This window comes from Rattus norvegicus, chromosome 10 (assembly GCF_021556685.1).
Source record: "Rattus norvegicus strain SHRSP/BbbUtx chromosome 10, alternate assembly SHRSP_T2T, whole genome shotgun sequence".
Lineage (NCBI taxonomy): Eukaryota > Metazoa > Chordata > Mammalia > Rodentia > Muridae > Rattus > Rattus norvegicus.
The window spans coordinates 26,891,334-26,915,009 of record NC_141543.1 but is presented as its reverse complement, the minus strand read 5'-3'; the positions used below and the strand labels follow the sequence as shown (position 1 = coordinate 26,915,009).

The window sequence follows — 23,676 nt, the reverse complement described above, 5'->3', positions numbered from 1 at the left end:
TCGATCTTAATTATGCTGCTTGTCAAAGACACGGTAAACTCCACTGTGGTTGAGGGAGCGGTTTTATCTTTTTATCTTTACAGTCAGAGAAGGACTTAGTATTCTGAACCCTACCCTTGATGAGCTTCAAACCTGGAATAAAAGAACATTTTGCTCTCCTTCTCAGTTGGCTCTGCAAGCCATCCGTGCACACCTAATAAGGAAGTTTTGGCTGTGTTAGGAGTAGCCAGTGCCCAGGTGGCCTGAGACAGAGCTGTAAAATGCGAGGGGGATGCATAGACCAGTCCGCTCCAACCATCTCTACTCTTGGCCCTTTTCACCTACCCTCCGAGTATCTCTATGCAGGGCCTTCGATTCACATGCGGGGACACACATAACCGCCTCCTCCAAGCAGAGCAAGCGTGGAAAGTCTTCCATGGGGCTGTATGGATGGTGTCCGGGCTGTCCCTTAAAGATGTAAATGTGCAAGCCTTAAACAACTCCAACTTACAGAACGATGAACTCGCTTCCCTTCCGAGCCTCTTTCTCGTCGCACCTCAATCAAGGAGAGCGCCGTTTGCTTGGCTGCTTTTGTCGTTCTATCTCCTTCCTCAGTAGCTCTTACCTTCCCATCTCTGGCAGATGATGGTTTCTTGTTTTTGTTTTTGTTTTTGTTTTGTTTCGTTTTTGTTTTTTTTAACTCGTGACATACTGTTTTATTTTTAAATAATTGCATCTAATTACAGGAGGAGGGAGTTGAGTTTGCTTCAAGGAGAGAGCAAGTAAACAACAATATCTCATAACAAGAGTGTGCAGAAAGGAACGGCCCGTGGGCAGAGTCCTAACGGAGAAGCCTTGCTTTGAGTCTCCCTACGGGTCTTCGAGCTGAGTGTGCTGCTCTTTGGCAAGCATTGCCCCCAAAATCTATGACTTCAGAATCGTAGAGACTGGAGCGGGTCCTTGTCACAGACCCTGCAGGACAGGAACAAAGGGGCGATGCTTTAGGGTGGCTTGGTCCATCCAGTCCAAACGCATACATAATCTACAGTACCAGACGGTCGTTACCAGGCGATCGGACTCATAGAAGATTTTGTCTTTGTTTTTCTCTGTCAGAATTCAAATACCTGAGCCCCCAACCCCAGAGGTTCTGTTTTAGTAGGTCTTGGGTGGAACGTATAATATCTGTTTTCATAACCACCTCAGATCAGAGATGAATTCTCCGGCCTTAGAATAGCCAACACGGATTGATTCCGGGATTGTATTTCAATCAGAAAGAGGGAAAATACATGCGAATGGGCCTCATAGCTATAAACCAGCCCAATGCAAAGAGCCCATACTAATATAGGGTACACAATGATACTACTTATTTTAAAATAAGAATCTAAAATATCTTTGCAATTCATGAAGCCCCATGGTCACCACGCGAGTAAGTGATATGCCAATAGTTTTAGCCTCTCTTGACCTCGGGAAACTTCTCTGGAAAATTGCAGAGGTGTTTTATTTCCGTGGGAATAATGTGTTTGATGAGACAATCTACTGAGGTCCCTCTTATTTCCATAGTATATAGGTGTGTCTTTACCGAGGTAGAATGAGATAAAATCCTGCCCTTCCAGAGTGCTGCAGGCAGGATCCAAAGAACAATCCTGACTCCTGTTAGAGGCAGATCTTCGGTTGGGTTTTGTTCCACGGGTCAGAGGAGCACAGGAATCCTTCTGGTAACTCTGTGACAACCCTTCTCTCCTCCTAGCCTGACAAGGCTGCTCTCCTTCTGGATCCCGAGAAGGCCAAGTGTTTGTCATGGAACACCCAAGTCCGAGCGAGCTATGATTCATTTCTAATCGGCACCATCATCCAGGTGGTGTGCTTGAGCCTGGCTTACACAGTTCCCTTTCAGCACTGGCATTTTATAACTAGCATTACCCTGCCATACCCAGGGCCTCGTGAAACTATTTTCAACCGCTAACAAGCAGAGCCTACAGTTCTAATGCGCTCGTTAGGCTGCATGTTACTTCCACTCTTGATTTCCTTTGTATTTCCATTCTTGTGGACATTCAATCCAGAGCTCCAGCCGCCTCTGGGTTTGGCCAAGAGCTGCTGTCATGATGTGTATTTTCCATGAGGTTGCTGTGACTGGGGAACCGCACACCTACCCTCTTCCTCTCTCGGTCACCTTTTGAGTGTCCTTTCCTTCATGCCACAGCTTTCCTTGATCCTCTGTGAATAAACTCTTTTGGAAGTCAAATAAAAATTTAAAAGACGATGTGAATTAGTTCCAGTAGATGAAAGGGTTGATTTCTGAAGTTTTTGTTGTGTTGTTTAATTTATGTTTGTTTCTTTTTAAATTCAGTCTCTCATTGTTCCGGGGGCCTTACTTCTGTGTTACAGAGCCACTGCCTTGAAAAAAGCCAATGCCCTATTTCTAAATGATCAGTTTCTACATAAAGCCCTTTGATCAACCCAGTTCAGTTCGGAGTCTTTCTTTGTGCTTTGAAAACCTGCATTTGGGGAGAAAAATATTCTCTGAATCTGAGGTCAAAGTATTCCATTATTATTTTATTTCTTGATGGCTAGTTATAAAGAGAAGTGCTTATTCATTTCTTGGGCAATTGCTTAGTGCCTGGGATGTGCCTGTCAAGGTGTTAGACCTTGCAAACACAGAGATAAATGTTACCTGTTTCATTCTGTTGCAGAAATAACTGCCAGTGGAAAATGTCAGCCTTCTCAACTTATGTGGACACAATAAACAAGATGAGTGGCATTAATATAGCTATAACACAAACTACAGGTTAGAGACAAGGAACAAACGCAAAGACCCAAGAGGCAAGGAAGGTGTCATGTCAGGATTGACTGTGAGGGACAGAGAACCAGACACCCAAGGAGACCAGGGTAAAGAAACACAGGCTAGAAGCTGCTGTTGGAAGAACTAAAGACGCATATCCTAGAGAAGGACCATAATTTGAGAAATGTATTTATGTGCCAACAGGGATATGGTGGTTGGGTACCCTGGGCTCCCTTAGAGGTCAGGGTGGGACTAGTGGGTGGAGATGAGAAGAGAGGAAAGCAGAGGGAGAGGCTAGGTTCATGATGGCTTAGTTCGCTTGTGCTGCCAACACACAACACCCACTTGAGGGGTGCTAAGGACAGAAATGTATTTTACCATAGTTTTGGGGGCCAGGAAGTCACCTTCGAGCATGGGACCTGCAGGCATGGGATCTGGATGGAGTGTGTTCCAGAGATAGATAGATAGATAGATAGATAGATAGATAGATAGATAGATAGATAGATAGAGATATAGAGCGATAGAGAGATAGGAAGAGATAGAGATGGGGAGATAGATAGAGATATATGCATGCTTTCTTCATCCTAAAGTGACAGGGAGAATAAAGAGGTGAGTGGCTCAGACAGACCTCTCTTATAAGATCATTAATCTGTTCATGAGAATTGGAAGCCCCCTACCTCATCGTCCTGTCACACTGGGGACTAAGTGTCAGCATGGTTCTAGAAGATGTACACATATTCAAGTCATATCAGTAAATATGGGACAGCATTAAAGAACTTCAGTGAGATGTGTACGCTGAGACCAATCATGCCCTCGCCACACATACACTATATTTCTTTTGCCTTTTCTCAACCTTTGCACCTCTCAGCCATGATTGTTTTGACTCCTTCCCCTTTGTGATACTAAGAGATGTCAATGAAATCAAAAGTAAGGGCATGAGCGAATTCATGTAGATCAGCACTGTAGTCTCATTATTCAGAGACTAAGGCAAAAGATTGCCATGTGTTTGAGGCTAGCTTGGGTTATATAATGAGTTCTAGAGCAGCCTGAGCTTCAGTGTGAGAACACATCTCCTCCTCCATCATCATCATCACCACCACCATCACCACCACCATCACCACCATCACCACCATCATCATCACCATCATCATCACCAACTCCACCACCATCTCCACCACCACCACCATCACCACCACCACCACCACCACCACCACCACCACCACCACCACCACCACCACCACCACCACCACTACCACTGCCATCATCATCACCATCAAAAGAAAATAATTCATCCAGCCCACAGTCACCAAACCCCTCTTGTTGTGTAGAATGTGTGGTCTTTGTAGATAGACTTAAATCGAACTTTCGACCTGAAAGGCACATCTTCCTCCTCCAGTCATGTCAAACCATTTTGTTGAACAGAGCCCAAGATGTTCTTTACAGCTTGAAGTAATTAAGCCAGTTACACAGGAGGCAGAGTAGACATTTTTTGATGCTGTGGATAGCCGGCTCTTCTGTTGCAACTTCTGATGGTTTAAATGGACTGCCCCTAAGTCCCATCAGAATGATAAAGCCCTCATGATGGCTTAAGTGCATGTAGGTGCATTGTAGTACAACTAATGATTACTGAACAAGGCTCACACCTGTCAACCTTCATTCTTTCTCCATGAGGCTAGTGGTTAATTCCTGGGATGCCAAATATTAACTTGCGTGCATCCTAGAGAGAATGGCATGTTAACCCTGTATACACAAGAAAATAAAATGAGTGCTTACAGGATCACTGCCAACTGTAGCTAGATCCCAGCAGAGACTTGAGAGCTGGAAAAATTTCAGTGCCTGATGAAGGAGGCATTAGGAAGAGCCTCAGGCACAGAAGAAATGTGGCAAATAAATAATTGGCCAATCACATCTCTGTTTTATCAGGTTCTTTATCTCACATAGAATGAGCATCAAAGCTACCTTGCTGGACCCAATTTCTCTTAGGTAACGTCTACATGGGAAGACGCAGCATGCTAGAGAGGGCTTCACCGCCTGTGGTCTGGCATGTAAAATGTCTTCAGACTGATGTTCTCTGAGAAGAATGACTCTCCGCTCTCGTTGAGCTTTGTCACCCTTTGCCTCCCTTGCTTTCTTGTTCCTTGGAACAGACACAGACTTAAGACAAGTACTGATAAGTTGCAGGCCTGAGAAAACACTGAGGCAGCCCTCAGAGCCGTGGAGGAGGAGCATCTTTGTTGAACATGGTAGCCAATCAGTAGGAGAATCCTGCTCTCCCCTTTTCTCTGTTTCCAGAAGCTGTGCTCCTTTCTACATGGTTGACAGACTATGAATCGGAAAGCACCAGAGTTGAATGATCCCACAATGCTTCAAACCTCCCATTCCCAGAAAGTAGATCACATACCATGGGGCTTGAGGGAGTACTGTTTAGACCTTACATAAAGACTTCTTGGGATTCCCTCCCTCCCTCTCTTTGTTCTCTCCTTCCTTCCTTCTCCTTTTCTCCATTCCTTTCTTCCTCTGTCTCCTTCCTCTCCTCAGTTGTTTGTAACATGCAGGCCAGGTCTCTCTATAGATTTACCTACAGATATAGGTTGCTCTCATATAAGAGCATCATTTAATGCCTTTTAATAACTATACCCCATTATGTAGTCAGCTTTCAAATTCAGTTTCAAAATGTCTCCATCTTATTGGAAAGTCTCACATGCCTGCCCACTTTATTTTTAATCGGTGGGAAAGGAAAAAAAAAAAAACCCTCCAAAAATAGGTATTAGGGAATATTGTTTCACTTGAACACCAAGCAAGTCTGTTTTATCATTTCTTCCTCTAAAAATGTATTTACATTTACTTCTCTGACGTCTGCCATGATAAAACTGTTGTAGCATAAAAAAAAGGAACAGGAAATGGGAAAAGGCGGTCTTTGGTAGCTATGGGCCCAGTTGTTGAGAGTTGCCTATCCCTGGAATGCCACTCTTCCAGTTGGAGGCGTGGGAAACGGAGCATGGGATGGGAAGCAAGAGGGACAAGAGGGACATCTTGGATACAATCATTTTAAGTATTCATACTTATTAACCCTTTAGTTGTCGGGAGCTTGGAACCATGAGGATACCACTCTCTGCCACTTGTTGACTATTTATTCCATTTTATTTCTTCCCATATATTGTGTTAGTCAAGTCTGGCCGTGGATTCTCCTCCCTTGATAGATTAGGAAACCGTGGCTTAGCTTAAAGGCTGTGTTTCAAGTGGCTGCCCGGGAGATGTCAAATCAAAGACAAGGACCAGCCAAGATCGGAGCCACGGCCCGGCCTCTGCTTTAAAGGGCACATTTTATCACATCTCTAGATCAGAAGGTCAAGGCCTAGCCTTCAGCCATCCTCCTAATTGTCCAGGACTGCTCCTAGTACTAGAAGAGAAAACCTGAAAATATATGGCCATAGGGGAAAGGCTAAGCCAACATCGGATTTAATAGCCACCCCAAAATGGTGGGAATAAAAAAAAAAAAACAACAACTGAAGGGAAGAGTGTTTATGACTGTGGGGGTTTTGAGAGGCAGCCTTTTAAACCATGCCAGTGTGAGAGCCTGAGGGAGTGGGTGAGCAGGCCTGTGTGTGGGCAAGCCACCACTTGACTGTCTTTGTTGATTCTCCACCGGGGAATGAATTTGACCAGGGATCTGTGGTGATGTTTGGGGAGACTCTGTGATTTGGCTGTTTGAGTGAACTGAGACTAGGTCCTTATTACAAGACAATGTGGAGGGTGTGAGAGGCACATTGTCTGAGTGATCTCTCCCTGGCTAGCTCCTTGGGGCAGCACTCATTTGCCACTGAATGCATAAACACTTCCTTGTATTTAGATTGCGTTTAGGTTGCCTCTGTTTTATCATCTAGCCCCACCTGTGCTCAAACTTTGTTAAGCACAACACTCTTGGGAGACAAGTACTTACCAGGAGAGGTTCCTGTTCCACTAAGAAATGTTCCTACAATAATAGTCCTTTGCCAAGACTCCCATTCTGTATTTTTATGAAAATTCCTTCTAATTCTTGGAATGAACTAAATGTCAGGTTTTCTGCTCTTTAACGCTCTGAATCCAAAAGGGCATACCCTATTGTCAAGCAAGAGGGCTTAGTACCAAGTAAAGTCCAGAAGATTCTATTGAATAAAGGGGGAAGGGAGTGAGCATCAGAAGGTCCTTGAAATCAGCGATGACATATTTTACCATGCTCGGTATTAATGGCTGTCAGTAACTGTGTCTAGTGGCTTCGTCTTCAACCACCTTGTGTGTTTCCTTTTTCCTTTGTTCTTCCCTACCCACCAACTCTGGCCTGAGCTTCCTTAAAGTTCTGTGTCCCAAAGACCAGATTCCTATTTGGTAAAGTGAGGCAGCGGGCATCATACCCCCAAGCTGGTTTTATCTAGCTTCGGAAGTTGGCTCATCCTAGATGTCTGAGGAGAAAAACCAATTCCCATATTTTGCAAGTTTACTTTGCTGTACTACAGTGAATAATTGTCCTGGGGGGACGAGATGGCATCAGAGAATATTAATCTTAGATTTTCATTTCCTGTAAAATAACTTTCCACTTATTATATTCAGTGAGAATACTTTGGGTTTCAGGAAATATGCATATTTTATCACAGACAATCCGAAGCGAGCTCTCAAATGTAGCTGAGGCCCCAGAGTTAAGAGGTACAGGCAGTTGGGGAGACCAGAAGAGGCTACGGTACACTGAGAAAGGGTAGGAGGTAAACAGAGGCAGAATCAAGTCACCCATAGCATGAGCACCTACACAGCACTGTCCAATTTTAGACCTAAGCCATCATAAAAATTGGTAATAAGAAAACAGTAAAAATCAAAGCAGCCTCAGGGATACATCAAATCGCAAGCCTGGGCCATGTCAAGTACTTCACGTATAAGCTCTTTTGCATACTGTCCACCCCAAGGAACTGGTTAGGGGTTGTGGCGTATCTAAGAGGAAAGATTAGTTTAAGGAAAAGAATTGAAACACTTTTCCCAAGGAACTCAAAAGCGGTCCCAGGGTAACTTCACAGGCCAGAATTCAAGGGCAGGAACAGGAAGGAGCATAAAGCCTCTCCCTTCCCTTGGGCTTCCACTGTGTGGTAGCAGAGATGAGTCACTAGACTTTAGGCTACAGCCTCTGATGATCAAGCAAACAGAAGACTCTCCTTCTGCACAGCCAGGAAAATCCACAAAAGCAAGCCTACTTCTAGCTGTCGACTGCAAAGTCTAAGGGTCTCCAAGACCACATTGTATCTGATACCCTGTGCATTCGGGGGTGTCCAAGCACAGTCGCAGTTTCGAAAACTTAGCAAAATGACTCCTGAAACTCTCTAGAAACTGTTATCCTCCAGTTATGTTTTCTTAAAAAAAAAAAAAAGGACATGGCCTAAAATCAGGCAAGGGAAGACAGCCATGTGGCAAAATCCAGGGAAATTATGGAAGCCAAGCTTCCAGTCCACTCACACAAAGTACTAAGCTTTCCTATTAACAATGTATGATATCAAGAACAGGGTGAGTCAGGGTAGCTGGCCTTCTAAGGTTTAAAGGGTCAGTTTGAGGCTTAAACATGAAGGCACAGTTGACCATTCATGTGTCCGATGTTTTAGCATTTTCCATTATCCAAAATGACCTAAGACCCATAAGTGAATAGAGACTCTTGACTGGCCCTTTTAAGACTCCCAAGAGCTAGTCTCGAGATCATGGACCAGGACTTATGAATTCTCTCTTCAGAGAATGTTGATTTTTTTTTCATTTATACATGCCAGTGTTCTGATGAAAGCCCTCCCTGCACAGGGCTCATGGGTCCTAGGTGCTCTGGTGGGAAGCTGAAACTTGCTGTCTGGTAAGACCATTCACCTTGTCCATCACATCACCTGGGCATTGATGAAGGTATTTCCAGAGGGAAATTCTGCGCTATCTCATGGAGAGACTATACTACGCAATGAAACCATCAAATTTCTTCTATTTCCATTTGATGGGATATCATTAAGGAGTCCGAGGGAAATGAACTAAAGATGACTTGATAAGTGTAATTTTTAAAAATCAGACAGATCCTCTTAAAATATGACATGTGTGACTTAGAGAACAGAGAAACTAATGGGGAGTTGATGAAGAGGTTCTGTATGTGAACACTTATGCAAATTCCCCATCAGGCGGGAGATGTCTGTCTCATTTCCCTGGAGTCCGGAGTCCCGTGTGAGTTACCTGAGGCGCCTTATATACTCTCCATGTCCACACAGACCCTGAGCCAATGGCATCTGAGTATCTAGAAGTGAGGTTCAGGGTCTCACAATGTTTAAAGATCCTTGGGATTTACTATTCAAGAGTTTTGAAACAAGAGCAAACTCTACAAAAATTTGGTCAGTTTTCAGTAGGACCAAACTTCCATAATTGAATATATATGTCTAAAACACTAGTCGGGAGTATGGCTCCAGAACCTCAATGAGATTCCATGGGGAAAAAATAGATTCTGGAAATTTAGATTCTGATCTTTGCTTCATGTTATGTTTGTATTATCACTTGGATCTTGAGGAAAATTTATCTATTGTATAATATACAGAACATCATTTATATATTGTATAATATATCACATATATTATTTATGTGGGGAGTGGGTATAAGGGTATGTGCATGGGGAAAAAAGAGGACAATGTGTTTGTCTGTCCCCTTCTCCCACCGTGACAGTCCTAGTAATGTCGCTGGAGTCATCGTGCTTGTCCGCTAGTACCTTTATTCACTGATCCATCTGATGGCTCCAAGGAAATTCGTTGTTGGTGAAATACAGCCCTGAGTAGAGAGAAATGCTGCTCAGGCAATAGATTTTTGGCAGAGGTGAATTATCGTTCACCGGATTCATCCCATTCATTGAAATGTTTGTGTTTAGTTTGGGGAATTAAAAATTTTGAGTGTGAGAGAAAATTGTTCGAAAGAGACAGAGGGATTGAAATAAAAGCCACTTCAGACCCAAAGGAGAATCTTACTAGCCGCGTCTTGGTGTGCTACACTGGAACCCTGCCCCAGTCAACAGAGAATTTTTTTTTGAAGGTAAGCAATTTAGAAAATGAATCTGCTCTACCTTTTGGTAGGAAGATGGGTGCCAAGGTTAGATCTTTAAGGAAATAGTCTTATTAGTCCCTCTTATTAAGGAAGCCTCTGCCGCGTGTAGACTTTGAACCTGCCTGATGAAAAGTGGGTCTTGTCAAACAGCTCCCAGCTCCGAGTGAAAAGGTTGAATGTTGTTGGTTTAGACCGTCCAATCCAAATGCAAACATGTTTCTAAGCTTGTGTTTGCATACTCTGCAAGAGACAAAAAAAGACTTCCTCATTTTCCCTGACTCTGACACTAATGGCGTTGCAGGGGGATGGCAGCTCCCACAGAAATTACTAAATCACCCTGTTAATGGTGTGCACAGAGAGGCAAAAAGCAACCAGCATACCTTGAAATGCAAAGCTTCCAGATAGCCATTGTTTGGGTCCTTTTATTTCTCAAACTCTCCATTTCCACCACCACCCCGCCCCTTTATGGCTTCTGGTCCTTGAGTTTCTCCGTACTGACCCCGTCTGGAAGTTGTAAGGCTGGAATCCTGACAGCATTCATAGCTGATGTCTGTCTTACAGGATTATTGCTCACCAGGAATGCTTCACTACATAATCAAGCAGAAGGTCAAGAGAGGTGGAGAGAGAGAGGGGAAAAACTCTAATTAAATCAGGAAGGGCTGACTTGTGCCCTGAGAAATGCAGGCAGCCTCCAGGAGGGCTTCACTCCTGGATACAAGTGCAACAATTGGTCCCAGTCAGGGGCCGCACTTGCCGCATTGGACAACAAAGAAATTGCCATTAAAGTGAGCGCTCCTGGAAGGACCGCCATTAAAGTGAGCGCTCCTTGAAGGACCGGCTTCATTCTCTGCTTTAACTCTGTTATTAAGGCCCTTCTCAAATCAGATTAAGGAAAGGCCCTGTAAGACATAGCTTGATTAGTGTGATGGAAGGCAGAGAGCGAGCTCCTTTCTTGTATCTGCTTCTCTGACCTCTGAGACATGTAGTTTGTGGAGGCCAGCCTGGAGTGCAGGGTAACCTTGGTGGGAACCAAGTACAGGGGAAGAAAATCTGGAGATGTATGTTGTTGGAAACAGAACTGAGATGCACCTTGCCTGTTTATTTGTGTGTTTGTTTTTCCTGAAAAGTGTCTTGCCATATAGATTCTTGAGTACTGTCAGGCCCAGTACTGAAAAATGTGTTAATGGTTCAAAAGAGTTATCACCAAAACTCTGAGATAAGTGCAAGAACTCTGCAAGTCAGGTAGTCAAGGCACCGGTGGGCAAAAACAAGCACGAACAATGAAGAACCTGTTCTGGCCCAAGCTGGTGGTCACTGGCCCAAGTGCTTCAGAAGCATCACCTGATTCCGTATGAAGTTTACATCATTATGCATGAAGTGCAAAGCCAGGACGTACTGTGACTGCAGAGGAGAGAGAGGGCATGGGGAGTTTGCTGAACAAAAGTAAGTGAGCAGGGTGTGGAGGTCACGTGAGATTTGTAGCCTGCGTTTAAGAAGTAGAGTGGAAGAAAACCTGTGTTAGCAAATCCCAGAAACAGAGACGTGGAGTGTTGAGATCATCTAGATGCGTGGAATTCGTGCATCGTGCAGCAAAGAAACTGTTGGTGGGAAGGGGGAGGAGACAGTGTGATGGAGAAAGAGCTTTGCCCAGTGCATCATGGGACTGAAAGAGAGTTGTTTAAGAAGAATGGCGTTCAAATTTCTATCTTGGCGAGATCCTTCTAGGTAATTATTTCTTCTGTCATTGTTACAAGTTGGTCCTATGATCTCCCTTGGAAACAACCCACTTCCCAAGGGTTGGCACTGACATAGAAGAACCACCCCTGTTTGAACTCTCGGATGTCAGATATCCTGATATTCTATGTGGTTTTCTTAGAGCAGGGAATATAGTGAGTTCTTTCTTCATGGGTAAATGTTGCTCATGGAAGCTTATCAGTCTCAAGGTTTCTTAGAAAGATCCCCATTGTCTAAGCTGAACCTTAAGCAAATCCAGCCAGCATCTTTCTAGATCTGTGGGAGAGATACTAAGTGGTAAGCTCCCATTGGTTCCGAGCTGTGTTCCTCATGTCTGAGGGAATATGTGCTACCTCCTTACTGGACAAGGACATCCACCTTCCCAACTGCCACCTGCCCTTAATGGCTGAGCAATATGACCAAGAGACAAGGCAAATGGAAAAGTCTGTGAAGGGGGAGGGGCCAGAGGAGAAGCAATGCATCTAAGGAACCATAATGCTGTGGCCGTCACCCGGATTGGTGGCCAAGTCCCAGAGATTCCTTCCAGTGAGGCTCATCATTGCAAACAGATGAGTTTCCGGGGGGCCGTCGTAAGATTTTCCTATCACTTATCCCCATTTCCTGCTTCACCGTCTTGCTGCATGTGAAACCCCTTCCTGCTTCTGTAACACAGGTGCCGGGAATGCAGTCTTTTGTGGAGTATGATGCAAAAATTGCATGTTTCTTAAATGCAACCGACAGCAGTAGAAAATGTCAGTCAGCCCAGGTTAACTCCTTGGAAAGTTTTCCATGAAAGAGGAGTGTTCTGGGTCTACCCCAGTTTCTGAGGATGGTTTTGCTAGAGAACTTCGGCAATATGGCTGCCCATGCTTGTGAACCAGGGCTGAGAGCTGAGCACCAGACCTGCAGATCTGGTAGAGTAGAGTAGTGGTCCCCAGTGTGCAGTAGGAGGAGAGAGATGCCCACTTGGTAAAATTATGGATAGCATTCTCTCTCTCTCTCTCTCTCTCTCTCTCTCTCTCTCTCTCTCTTTCTCTCTTACCTGCATGAATACACGCACATGCATACACACACACACACACACACACACACACACACACACACACACACACCAGAAGATACTACACCCACTACACAGCAAACCTTCTGTGCAGATTACACCCAGGACTCGAAGCCTTCACCTTCTGCCTCCGTCTGCTGACCACCTCCCACCTCTCGCTGCATCCGATTTCCCGCACATCACAGATTTCTCAGGAACAAGGCCTGGCCCCTTGGTCATTTCGAGCTTGTTGAGCCTTCATAAGTCCTAACCACATACCAGCCTTCTAAATTGAGAAGGTGATGAATTTTTAAATTCCCGAACCTGCTCTGTAATAATCTTTGCTCCATCCCACACATTACGATGCAGGAAGGCAACAGATGTGTTTTCTTATGACTCCAAGAACATGAAATATTGATGGGGAGGAGAGCATGGGCTTGGTATTGAGGCTCATCCACAATGAAAGGTATCAGTTCTCACCCAGCCTTCAAATTCTGCGCTCTCTTCCTCCGATGCTTAGGACCTGAAGAGAGTCCCAAACCTGTGATACCCAAGTCTAATTCAATGAATTCTCTAAAGAGCTGTGCAGTGAAATCTGTCTAAAAAGGTCTTTATCAGTCTCTGGGGACCAATCGCTAATGCAGCTAATACACGTTTGATCTATACAGACGATTTTCCCTTTGTCCCTAAGGGAATCTTGGCAAACACTGGGTTTACTCGGTGCCAAGCCCGAGTTGCCCGTTAGAAAATAAATAGCATTTTAACACATTCAAGCATTGGTCCCCGGGATGAAAAGCAGCATGGAGATCTTCTCTGGGCTTTCTAGCTTGCCTATAGGACATAATGAAAACTTCATTTTTAAAGTATTTCTTTTCCTGCTGACAGTTTGCTCAGAGACACAGCATTCCGAAGGGGGGAAAGGCACAAAGTAATACTGTCATATTTTTAGTGCAGTAAAGAAAATAAATGATGATATTTCATCCAGAATAATATTTCTAACACGTGTACAATTGGGTACCAATGTGTGGGAAAGCATATGAGACTTTCTTTAGAGGCACATGCCCTACTGTCCATTAAATTTGTAGCATTTGTTATCATTCATATTGTGAAAAGTATAGGTGCACACAGAGAGATGTTTATATATAGTTATATATAACCGGTATAGTTGTAATTTTGTTGATTTGATTAACTACCGTGGGACTAACCTGGGAAGCATTAAGTCACACTGATAAAAAGTTGAGTAAAAAAGCAGAAATTAATATGCAAATGCAGCTTCAACAGGGGCAGGACCGATTGGCTACAGCAGCAATGGTGGTAGAAAGTGACTAACCCCTGGAAAGGCTGATCTCCTACCTATTCAGAGAGCAGAGAGGGGTCAGAGGCAGCCCCTTCGTGCTCGCCAGTGCTGACAGGTGTACAACCGTTTCCCCAATAAGTCGGCCTGCAGATGTCAACAGCAGTGGATTCCCTACGGACCAACACATTCCAAGAGCACTGGAGTCCTGCTCTCTTCATACTTACAAGGAGAGAATCTCCATCCCTCTGTGGTGCCTCCTTCCGAGATGTGGCAGAAAAGATTTTTTTGCAAGGCACTCAGAGGACATGCCTCTCATAGGGGATTTTCCCCAAGGAGCGGGCGGGACTCTTCTCTGCAAGGGAATGGTTTGGACGTGTCTTGTGATATGTATGCACCCATGATGGAAGGAAGGCGCTAGAAAACCCCAGCTTCTGTCTTGAGTGTAGTCCCAGCATTTCACAAGAAGACAAATGCGCCTCCCAGTACCAAAGAGAAACAGAGACCCTCAGATATCAGGTGTGGACCCGATCTTGCTTCTTCCTTTCTAGTCATTCTTCCCAACGCAGAATCAATGAGGACTCCTGCAGGGTGGGGGGGTTGCCTCTTTTGCAGCTCTGGCTCTGCTCATAACATGTCTATCAGTCCTCTAGAACCTTCTGTGGTACAGTGCCCAGACTTATATTTCTTCCTGGCAACTTTCAGTTATCAAGGATGGACTGCCATCTATTTTCATGAGCAAAGAATGGAAAAGTAGAGGAGTGGTTAGCGTCAAAACAGTTGAAATGATAGACGATGGTGGATCCATATGGAGAAAGGAATCTCTACACTAATTCCTCGCCCTAGCCCTCCCATGACATCAGCAGATCCCTTGCTTTGATTAATTCACCAATTTCATCAGTATTATAAGCGGTTTGGGACTCTTTTTAAAAAACATTATTTTACACGTATGGGTGTTTTGCCTCCTTCTATGTGTGCGTGCTGGATGGCCTCGGAGGTCTGAAGGGGGCACCGGATCCCCGGGGACTTGCGTTACAGATGGTTGCCAGCTGCCATGCAGGTGCTGGGAATTGAACCCCGGTCCTCTGGAAGAGCAGCCAGAACTCTTAACAACTGAGCCATCTCTCTAGGCCTAATATTGTTTTATAACTTTAATGTAAAGTGCTTCAGAGAAATAGAATTGGAAATTAGCTGCTAAAGCCACAGGGAAACCATTCCTTCCCAGATGACTCATTCTGGCACCGGATGGCAGAACCACTGTCGTCACAAAGGACTGAGAGAAGGTTGAAAGGAGACAGCCTCTCTGGAGTGGGGAGAGGGAGAGCACATCATGGAAAGTGTGAAGCCGTAGTCTACCCCACCCATGGAGTCTCTCTTTGGACTCTCTACCAAGAGCCCTTTGCTTTCTTGCCTGGCCACAATGCAGAATATTACAGAATCAAACACATTCTGGAGTCAACTTGTATGGACAAGAAAAGTGATCTGAGTCCTCCCTTTAAACAGCTCACCTTGAAGTTCAGGGAATAATGATGCCTGCTATCCCTTTGCCTCCCTTGAGGAAGCTCTTCAGAGGAGGAAGATTTTGCTTCTCAACCTTATCTGCCACCTTAATTTTTTAAAGCCACCAACTTAAAAAAAAATTGGGGACTTTTCTATCCTTAAGGAAATAGGAACTAGGTGCCCCAAGCATTTTCTAGCTGTGCTGGAGGCAACAACAAGGCTCTCCCCTCTGCTGCCAAGGAGCACACATGTGCCTCAGTTGTACATATTTAGCAACTGTCACAGTTAAGGATTTAGACTGAGCTCCCATGCAGAAAAAGAAAACAAAACAAAGCAGGTTTTAAAGACCACTAGGAATGTGTCCTTGTACATTTCCCAAGAGACAGAGAAAGGTCTGTGTTAGGACAATGACATTTGTGCTAAACGTGCACATTATAAAGCGTCGGGTGCCCCCAGGAAGTTAGAGTCCCTGTCAGATGAAGCACGGCCTGGGAGAGAAGAAATGTTCCACTTAATGCTGACTGATTTAGGATACAGCTCCACGGTGGTACCTCCTAAATAAGGGGGAAATAAGGGGAATGTTAGCTTAATGGAGCAAAATCATGAATCGTATTAGAAAGCAGTTAGCTGTGATCTGTGGAGTAAGTAAAGCCCGACTCTGTTACGACTTGATCTGGCTGATGTGTTTGGGAAGGACTAGTCATTCGTGTTTCAACTGGAGAAATAGCTTCAGTGGATGATGCAACAGACCACAGGTTGTTTTTTTTTTTTTTTTTTTTTTTTGGTTCCGGGTGTCTTGACAAGGAGTGAGAAAGGAAGAGCTGCTTAACCCATCCCCCTCCCCAAAGGAATGGCTCTTCACATTAGGCGGTTTGGGTGTTCAACGGTAGAAAAGTCCAGGTATTTCCTAGCCGAGCTGACGCTGTGGGATGCGCTCCTGTGAAGATTCGCAATATTGATGGCCTTTGTTTACGTAAGCACAAAGTGATTAGCACCTCAACTGGCTGTGTATTCAAGACCTCTTCTGTGTGTTTATCCAGCAGAGGGTGTGGTTATCCCCTACACTCTCACAATAGGCAAGAGGCACCTCGGGGAAGCTCTCCATCATCTTCAGGGATGTTACTAATTTATGTATACTGGGTTGGGGTGCAGCTCAGTGGCCGAAGGTTTGCCTAGAACATGGCGGGGACATAGGTTTGATTCTCACTGGCGTAGACATTAATTTGTTAAAGCAAACGAGAAATAAAGATAGGTAGATGATAAATAGAGAGATGAATTATATAACATACACTGTAGAACACTGTTTATGGAAAAAATCTTATGAAATCAGGCATTAGGACAGGCATTGTAATGTACACATGTAATCTTAGCAGTCAGGTGGCAGAGGTCCAAAAGTCATGACTTTGAGGCCAGCCTGGGCTACACAGCGAGTTCCAGGGCAGGCTTAGTCCCATCAGACGCATGGTAACACCCTGTCTCTAGAGAAAAGTGAAATTATGTTTTTCAGGAAAACAAGTACTGGTCACATGAGCATTGCATTTAATTAGCGATACTGCAGTGAACAGAACCCTTGGCTGGGCAGTGATAGGAAAATCAGACTGGAAATCTTGTTGGTTGCTCCCTAAGCCTAGTAGGAGACAGCAGGAGCGATTAGTAGAGACCTGTGCTAATGGCATGGAAATGACTGAGGCTTTTCTGGGACTTTCTGGGATTCCTGGTCACTTTTCTCTTCCCATGTCAAGAAGAGAGCCGACTTGTTCTGGATATCAAACTTCCAAAGTTATTTTAGCTCACAATTTAATCAACAGAAAGGTATCCAGTTGTTTTTTTGAAAACGTGCAATCTCCTTGTCGGAGAATACTTGTTGCACAATGCGTGTCTTAATTCTTCCTGCTTTTATTTCCTCCTCAGTGCTGACTGAGACCTCTGCCATGAGGCAACTCGTCTGAGGGTTTACTGTAGGCAAATGACTGCGCTTGGAAGGTTATTTGGTCTCCCCGGGTGCCAGAGTCATTTGGATTTAGCAAAGGATTTGGTTTTCTCACCAAATTCTCAGAAGCCTACGAGTACAGGCAGGTCGAGGTGCTTGCTGCCAGGCCTGATGGCATGAGTTCGACCCCCAGACTGGAGGGAAGGGCTGGTACCCACTCATTGTCCTGTGCCGCATGTATATGAGAACACATACTCATCGATAAATACGTTTCCAGATGAGAAAATTGAAGTGCAAGGGAGATGGACAGCTCGTCAAAGACAACAGAGTTAGCAGATACCCGGCAGATCCTAGACATTCTTACATTGCCGCACTTGAGGGCAGTAGATAGGTCTTCCCGGGACCCTTGCCATACATATTACCCTGGGGTTAGCTTCAAAGTTAATTGTGGCTTAGTTACTAAAGAAATAAATAATACTGTGAAATGATCTGATTCCTGAGGAACTGCCTTGGTCCTTATGGTTCTAGTTACTTGCTTCTGGAGCTTAATCAAAAAAAAAAAAAAATAACAACGTGGTTGGTGTTCTAGAGAAGCTGAGAGCAACTTCTCCAAGCTAAGGAGTCAGCTGTACCCGTGTGTGCAGCCAAGGCTCCACTTAAGGAAAGGCAAGTAGGTTTGGAGCATCCATCCCAACTACTGCTGGGAGCCGTCTTCAGGGAAATTTGCACCCTTCATTCCTTGCTGATCTGAAGTCTGGGTATCTGGTGGTTTTGTCGTGGGGACAGGCATGGCCTATGCTTTTCCTGTGAGGCTGCCTTCCGAGTGCTTATTGTTAAGGGAACTCTGCTGCCTCCTGCTGGGGAACCCATTTCCCATTGCTTTGCTAATGTGTGCATCAAAGCAGGGCTTGCCAGTTTGGGCTCCCTCTACTGACCTCTACTCTGTCCTCTGGCCATTACTTCCATTTCGAGACAACAAGACAGGCAGCTGATTCGGAAGGGAATAAGTCATCAGAAGTGGTAAATATATATATGTATGTATGTATGTGTATATGTGTGTGTGTGTGTGTGTGTGTGTGTGTGTGTGTGTGTGTGTGTGTGTGTGTATAAATGTATACATATACAATCATAGGACTCAACATTCAAGGGAAGCCTTTGAGAAAGTCCAGTTTCTCTTCCCTCCTCGTGTTTGCATTCTTGGATGAGACAAGTGACTTTCCCCAGGCTGACTTCTTGCTCGGATGGGCCAACTAAACTGTGAGGTCCTGCCAACTCAAGCAGTGCCCGGGGCTTTTTGCAAAGGGAAGTTACCTCTGTCCTCCAAGCAGGGACTCCCCAGCTAGACCTGGGTGACATTTCATTGCTCTCACTACCCACTCCAAAGGAGCCAGTTCCTGCCATCGCACTGCCTTCGTCATGCCAGTGTGGAGTTCATTTTGCCTGTGGCTAATACGCCGAGCTAGCCCATGATGCAGGATTGAGCTGTAACAAGAAGGGAATTGTTCATTTGACTGAAGAGGAAACATGGGGACTGAATCATTTCTCTACTTGGCCAAATCTCTGGTCTTCCTGTCTGGGACTATGACTTCAATGGGGCACCAAGGAGCCTTTGCCGTGTGAGCGTGATTGCTCTTTATCCAGCTTGGAAGGTTGGTTTTGCTGTCAGTATTCCTGACTCCCCTTGGCAGCCCATTCTAAATCAATCTTCCATGAATTCACTGGAATGCTTTTTGTAGTCTCTTGCATTGCATTCCCAAGTCCCTGTCCCTAACCCTGGGAGGCCACTTGAGGAGGCTTCACCTCAACATCACCTGCCCTTTCCTCTCAGGAGTGTCTTCTGCTCACTCCATGATCATAACCTTCTCCCCACACTCATCTACCGTAGTGGCCATATTTCAAGCGTTCTCTTGGCTCCTAATAGATGAGTTGGGACACGTCTCAAAGTGCTTTTGTTTGCTCTGAAAGAGGTTGAATCAGGGAAGAGATGGGGGGGGGAATGTATGTGGGAACAATTTAATTGTATCCACGAGGATTCTTAGTAATCAGGATGCCAGTGTGTGTTTTCCAGAGCCTAAAGCTGACATAAATAATGTAGTGTACCCCGCTTTGTGCAGGCTTGCCGAGGAATGCTGATAGAGAAGAAGCCAAACTGGGAGCCGAAACGCCCGGCTCCCAGCACAGCCTTTAAAATCCTTTTATGGAGTAGTACTTTTTGAAAGTGCAGCCAGGACCTTGGCGAGCTGTATCTGCCAGGGAGAGGCCAACAGATGAGGAGCTTTGGAGGAGGTTTTTCTTCCCCCTTCCGTTTTTATTTGGAGGATGAGAATCTGGTGCAGCGTGCATGTGTGGTCTCAGCTAACGATTGGTTGATTTCGTTTCATGTCCCAATCCCAGAAGGACTGGGACAACCCTGTCAAGGCCCTGGGAGCCTGGTAAGTGTGCAGCTGTTGCTAACAAGACCTGACTGGCCCCTCAAACCTAGTTAAAAGCACCATGCTAGCCTTTTAGAGTCGCTTGTCTTAATGGTGAGAGCAAATGAGCTTTGTGGGACGGCTAACCCCAAATGAAGTCCTATAGCTTAGGCGCGCCTTATAGGCGAAGTACGCATTGGGGATAGAACAGGGGACCACAAAAGCCTCTGTGCACTTGCAGGACGGGATCAGATGTGCTTTTGCGTGGAATTTTTACAGTAGTTGTGCCAAGCCAAATATGCATTTGAAGCATCGTCCTAATTTTAATTCAAACTGTAACTTATGCATAGTCCTGGTTACACAGCATAGGTGGACAGGAAGGCAGAGCCAGAGAGTGGGAAGACAGGCTAAGAGGATGTTAGAAGTGGCTCCCACTCTTTTTGTGGTGCTCAGGGATAGGCTTTGGGGACTCCATTTAAAAAAGTAGCGATTTCTTTGCTTGTGCTCTGGTGGTTTAAGAAAAAGGACCTCAGGGAACATTTGTTTTGTTCTGTTCTGTTTTCCTTTTGATTAAGGCATTTGGGGTCTAAAAGAGAAGATTAAAGCAGGATCCATTTAATTTATTTAGTTTGCCTCACAGACATGAAGCTTCAGAATGGTAAGTGTCAATTATATTCCTACTGGTTTGGGTAACTCGTTGGGGAGAGGATTCTCACCAGGCAAGACATTACCTATCAAACTGGGACTATCGAAAGCTTTCGAGCAGTTCTGGGAGCCGGTGAGGAAGCATGAGTTCACCACTGAACAGCTTGGGCTTTGGAGACGTTGAATAAGTTGCCCTTTGGGGAAGGGATGGACAGTCAGTCCTCTCTAAGCTGTCAGTGCTGTGATAATCATGGGATTTTATTTAGAAATCGGTAATGACCCACTAAAATCCACATGGGGAAAAAGAAATGCATGTGTGTGATCTGCCAGTTTCATTTGAGGGCAGAGCTGTCTTTCCTTTTTGATTTGCTATGTAGCTGCCGATGCTGCTTTCACTTAAAACGCGTCACCAAAATGTCTTTTGTAAGGTAGCGTTCGGACATGTCATGGAGAGCTCTACGAAGGGCTGCGAGTAATGTCACAGCGCTGAAGGGAGAGAAGCGCGCTTTTGTGGGAGCTTCCTTCCACCTTCTCTGGTGCAGCCTCTGTGCTCCTGCTGCCTTCAGTGCCCCTTCCACAATTTTCATTCATCCCCCAAGCCCTCACACTCCCTCCTTGCCAGAAGCTTGTCCAAGTCCGACCTGTGCTTTGCTCTGGTTTTAATTTTCCTTGCCAACATCTCTCTTCCCGAGTAAGGACTCAGGAACTGGGAGAGATTTACTCTTCCTCTTACTTCATACAGTTTTCAGCCAGCAGTCCTCTTCCCGGGAACAAGCGTGTCCATCTGCAAAATGGGCTTCAGATCTCACTAAAGTCTGCGCACCTCTGTTCTTGAGAAGCCTCTCGGTGGCAGTTGCCAACTGTTGGAAAGGAGGCGAGACAGACTCGGCGAAGGGGCTGTCTGCGAGCTGTTTTTCTGTAGGACTAGGCTCAGGCATGTTTTCAAACCTCCCTAAATGGTGCTGCTTGGTGGTGCGCGCTCGTAGGTACGCGCGAAGGAAGTGTCTTTTAACTTCAGAGGGAAACGCGATGCTGGAAATAAACAAATCTCCGTTTTTATAACCTGAAAAGTGACCTGAAGGAATGGGGAGAATTGATGGAAGGCTTTGCTTCTCGGGTCCAAAGTCACAGCTTCATGTTTAATTTAACAAAACATTAAACATTTCATGTTTAATTTAATGAAACATTAGAGCACCAGGATTCGTCACCTTCATGACAGGGTGTCAGGACTGTGGGATAGTTTCAGAATATATGTTCTTCTTCCTGAATTCACATTCGACACTGACAGTGCCTTGTAGCTTAAAAACTTCTCTCTCTCTCTCTCTCTCTCTCTCTCTCTCTCTCTCTCTCTCTCTGAATCTTTTCCCCTCTTTTATTTTCCTCCCTGTGATAAAAGAAAGAAAAACCCAAAGCAAGTAAACCAACAAAAACAAGAAGGCATTAGGCATGCACTACTAGTCTAGCTAATTTTAGGGGGCTATTAGCGAGCATTTAGGCAAATCTATTAACATTTAGCATCAGCACAAATGCAATTGCGTTTCTCCTTTTTTGTGTCTCTGACAAAATAAGCAAGCACCGGGGTCTTCAGGACAAGGCAAGAACGGGTGTCGGCACCATTTGTTAGGTAGTAAACTTTTCATTAAACCACTCGGGTTTTGTAATGAACTCTTTGAAGGAGGCTGGAGGAGACAGGAAGGGGAAAAGCTAAGTCCATGTATCCATTTGATAAAGATTGTTTAGCAGCGGATGAAACGCCACCCTTTGTCCCACACTGATTGCCAGATAGTCTTCTTAATGGGAAGTGTCTGAGGTGACAGTGTCGTCTTGCCTTTGGCTTGTGATCGAAAGTTTCCCTTTCAAAGTCGAAGATCCCCTTCCTCTGCTTCCCTGTTTGGCAAAGAGATGGAAGTTTTTATTTTCAACCAGTGCTTGAAGTGTTTAGCTCCTTTAACTGGAAAACAGTAAGCATGTTTGAACAGTGCAGGTACCTATTAGTTCATAAAACATAACATGCATTGTACATGTACCTATTTATACACACATACATACGTGTGCATACAACCTATGGGCATACAACATCTTCATCCCATCCCATAATCCATTTATTTCAATTGTTTCTCATGCCTTTCTAGAATATTGGCTTATATAAGCACAGTATACTATGCATGGTGTCAGAGCTGAGTCTCTCTCCATGTTATTATTCACTCGGTCTGAGCATAGAGCCTTCTGGTATACCTTAAAATGGCTGCAACCAGATGATTGAGTGAGAGAGGTGGGGAGGGGTCTGAGGGAGGGGGTGATGGGTCATGCCTGCTCAATTCAAAGGCACACAGAGGAAGAGAAAAATCATTCTGACAGTTACTGACCTGAAAACAAGTGGTTTAAGAAAAACTCTCAGAATGTTTCTTTTGAGCCCATCTTACATAGTCACAGATGCTTCATTTAGTTGAACACTTGTTTATAGCCTCCGTATGTTGCATCCTGAGGAAGAAATACTCTTGACTCACCAAGAGCCATGGTTGTTGTTGTTGTTATTATTGTTGTTGTTGTTGTTTGGAGGGGGTCTATAACATTCCTACTCATAGACACCCATCTCGACAAAAGTTTCAGAGTGATGGCGGGTGCCCAACGTCTAGCCTGCTACTGGCCAGTTTACCTGCAGCAGTCTGTGCTGCCTCCCCTGCTCCCATACTCAGTTCCAGGCGCAGTGAAGCTTACCCTGGTGCTGTCCCAGCTACGCTCACACTCTCTCGTGCCCTCCTCCGTGACCACCATCCTGATCCGCAGGAGTCACAGGGGCAGCCAAGGTTACCAGGAGTCCTGCTTTATTGCAGAAGTCCCGTGCCCCTGGCATCCTGCCATGCTGCTGAGAGAAATGGTGGGGATGTGGTCCTACTCTGAGGTTGTTCCTTGTCTAATGGGGAAGGTTTGTTAACAGAAATGCAATGAAGCACTTTTCTCGATGAACATCTCTTGTGGCCAGAGAGATCACGTGGGTGTGTGGGTGTGAGCATCCTGACCTTCCGGGGAAGTCAGGGGAAGTGTCAGAGAGGTCACTATCAGGAGAAGTGGCCTGGAGCTATCACAGAAGCCATAGAAATATCTTCCTGGGGTGAATACACAGTGGACGCTCGGCAGTTCGGGGAGCTTCTGGTATTGAGTGTGGCTTGCTTGCACCCTAGAAGGTAAAGACATACGAAAACAGAGACCAAAGCTCACAGCAAATGGCTCTCTGTACCATTGAGTCTTCATCAAACGTGGAGATCTATGCAGGCTGTAGATCAAGACAGAATGCAA

The 23,676-nt window shown here is 45.0% G+C and overlaps 1 protein-coding gene across 8 annotated transcripts in view; it reads left to right on the top strand.

Annotated features, from left to right (window-relative positions):
• Tenm2 (teneurin transmembrane protein 2) overlaps positions 1-23,676 on the top strand; it is a 1,226,262-nt gene that overhangs the window by 784,583 nt on the left and 418,003 nt on the right. Inside the window, exons 1-2 of one of the 8 annotated variants that reach the window (XM_087569436.1) lie at positions 19,566-19,755; positions 20,310-20,392. In XM_087569436.1, coding sequence (XP_087425562.1) covers positions 20,377-20,392 — 16 coding nt within the window. In that variant the 5' untranslated portion in view covers positions 19,566-19,755; positions 20,310-20,376. 8 annotated transcript variants of the gene reach the window in all.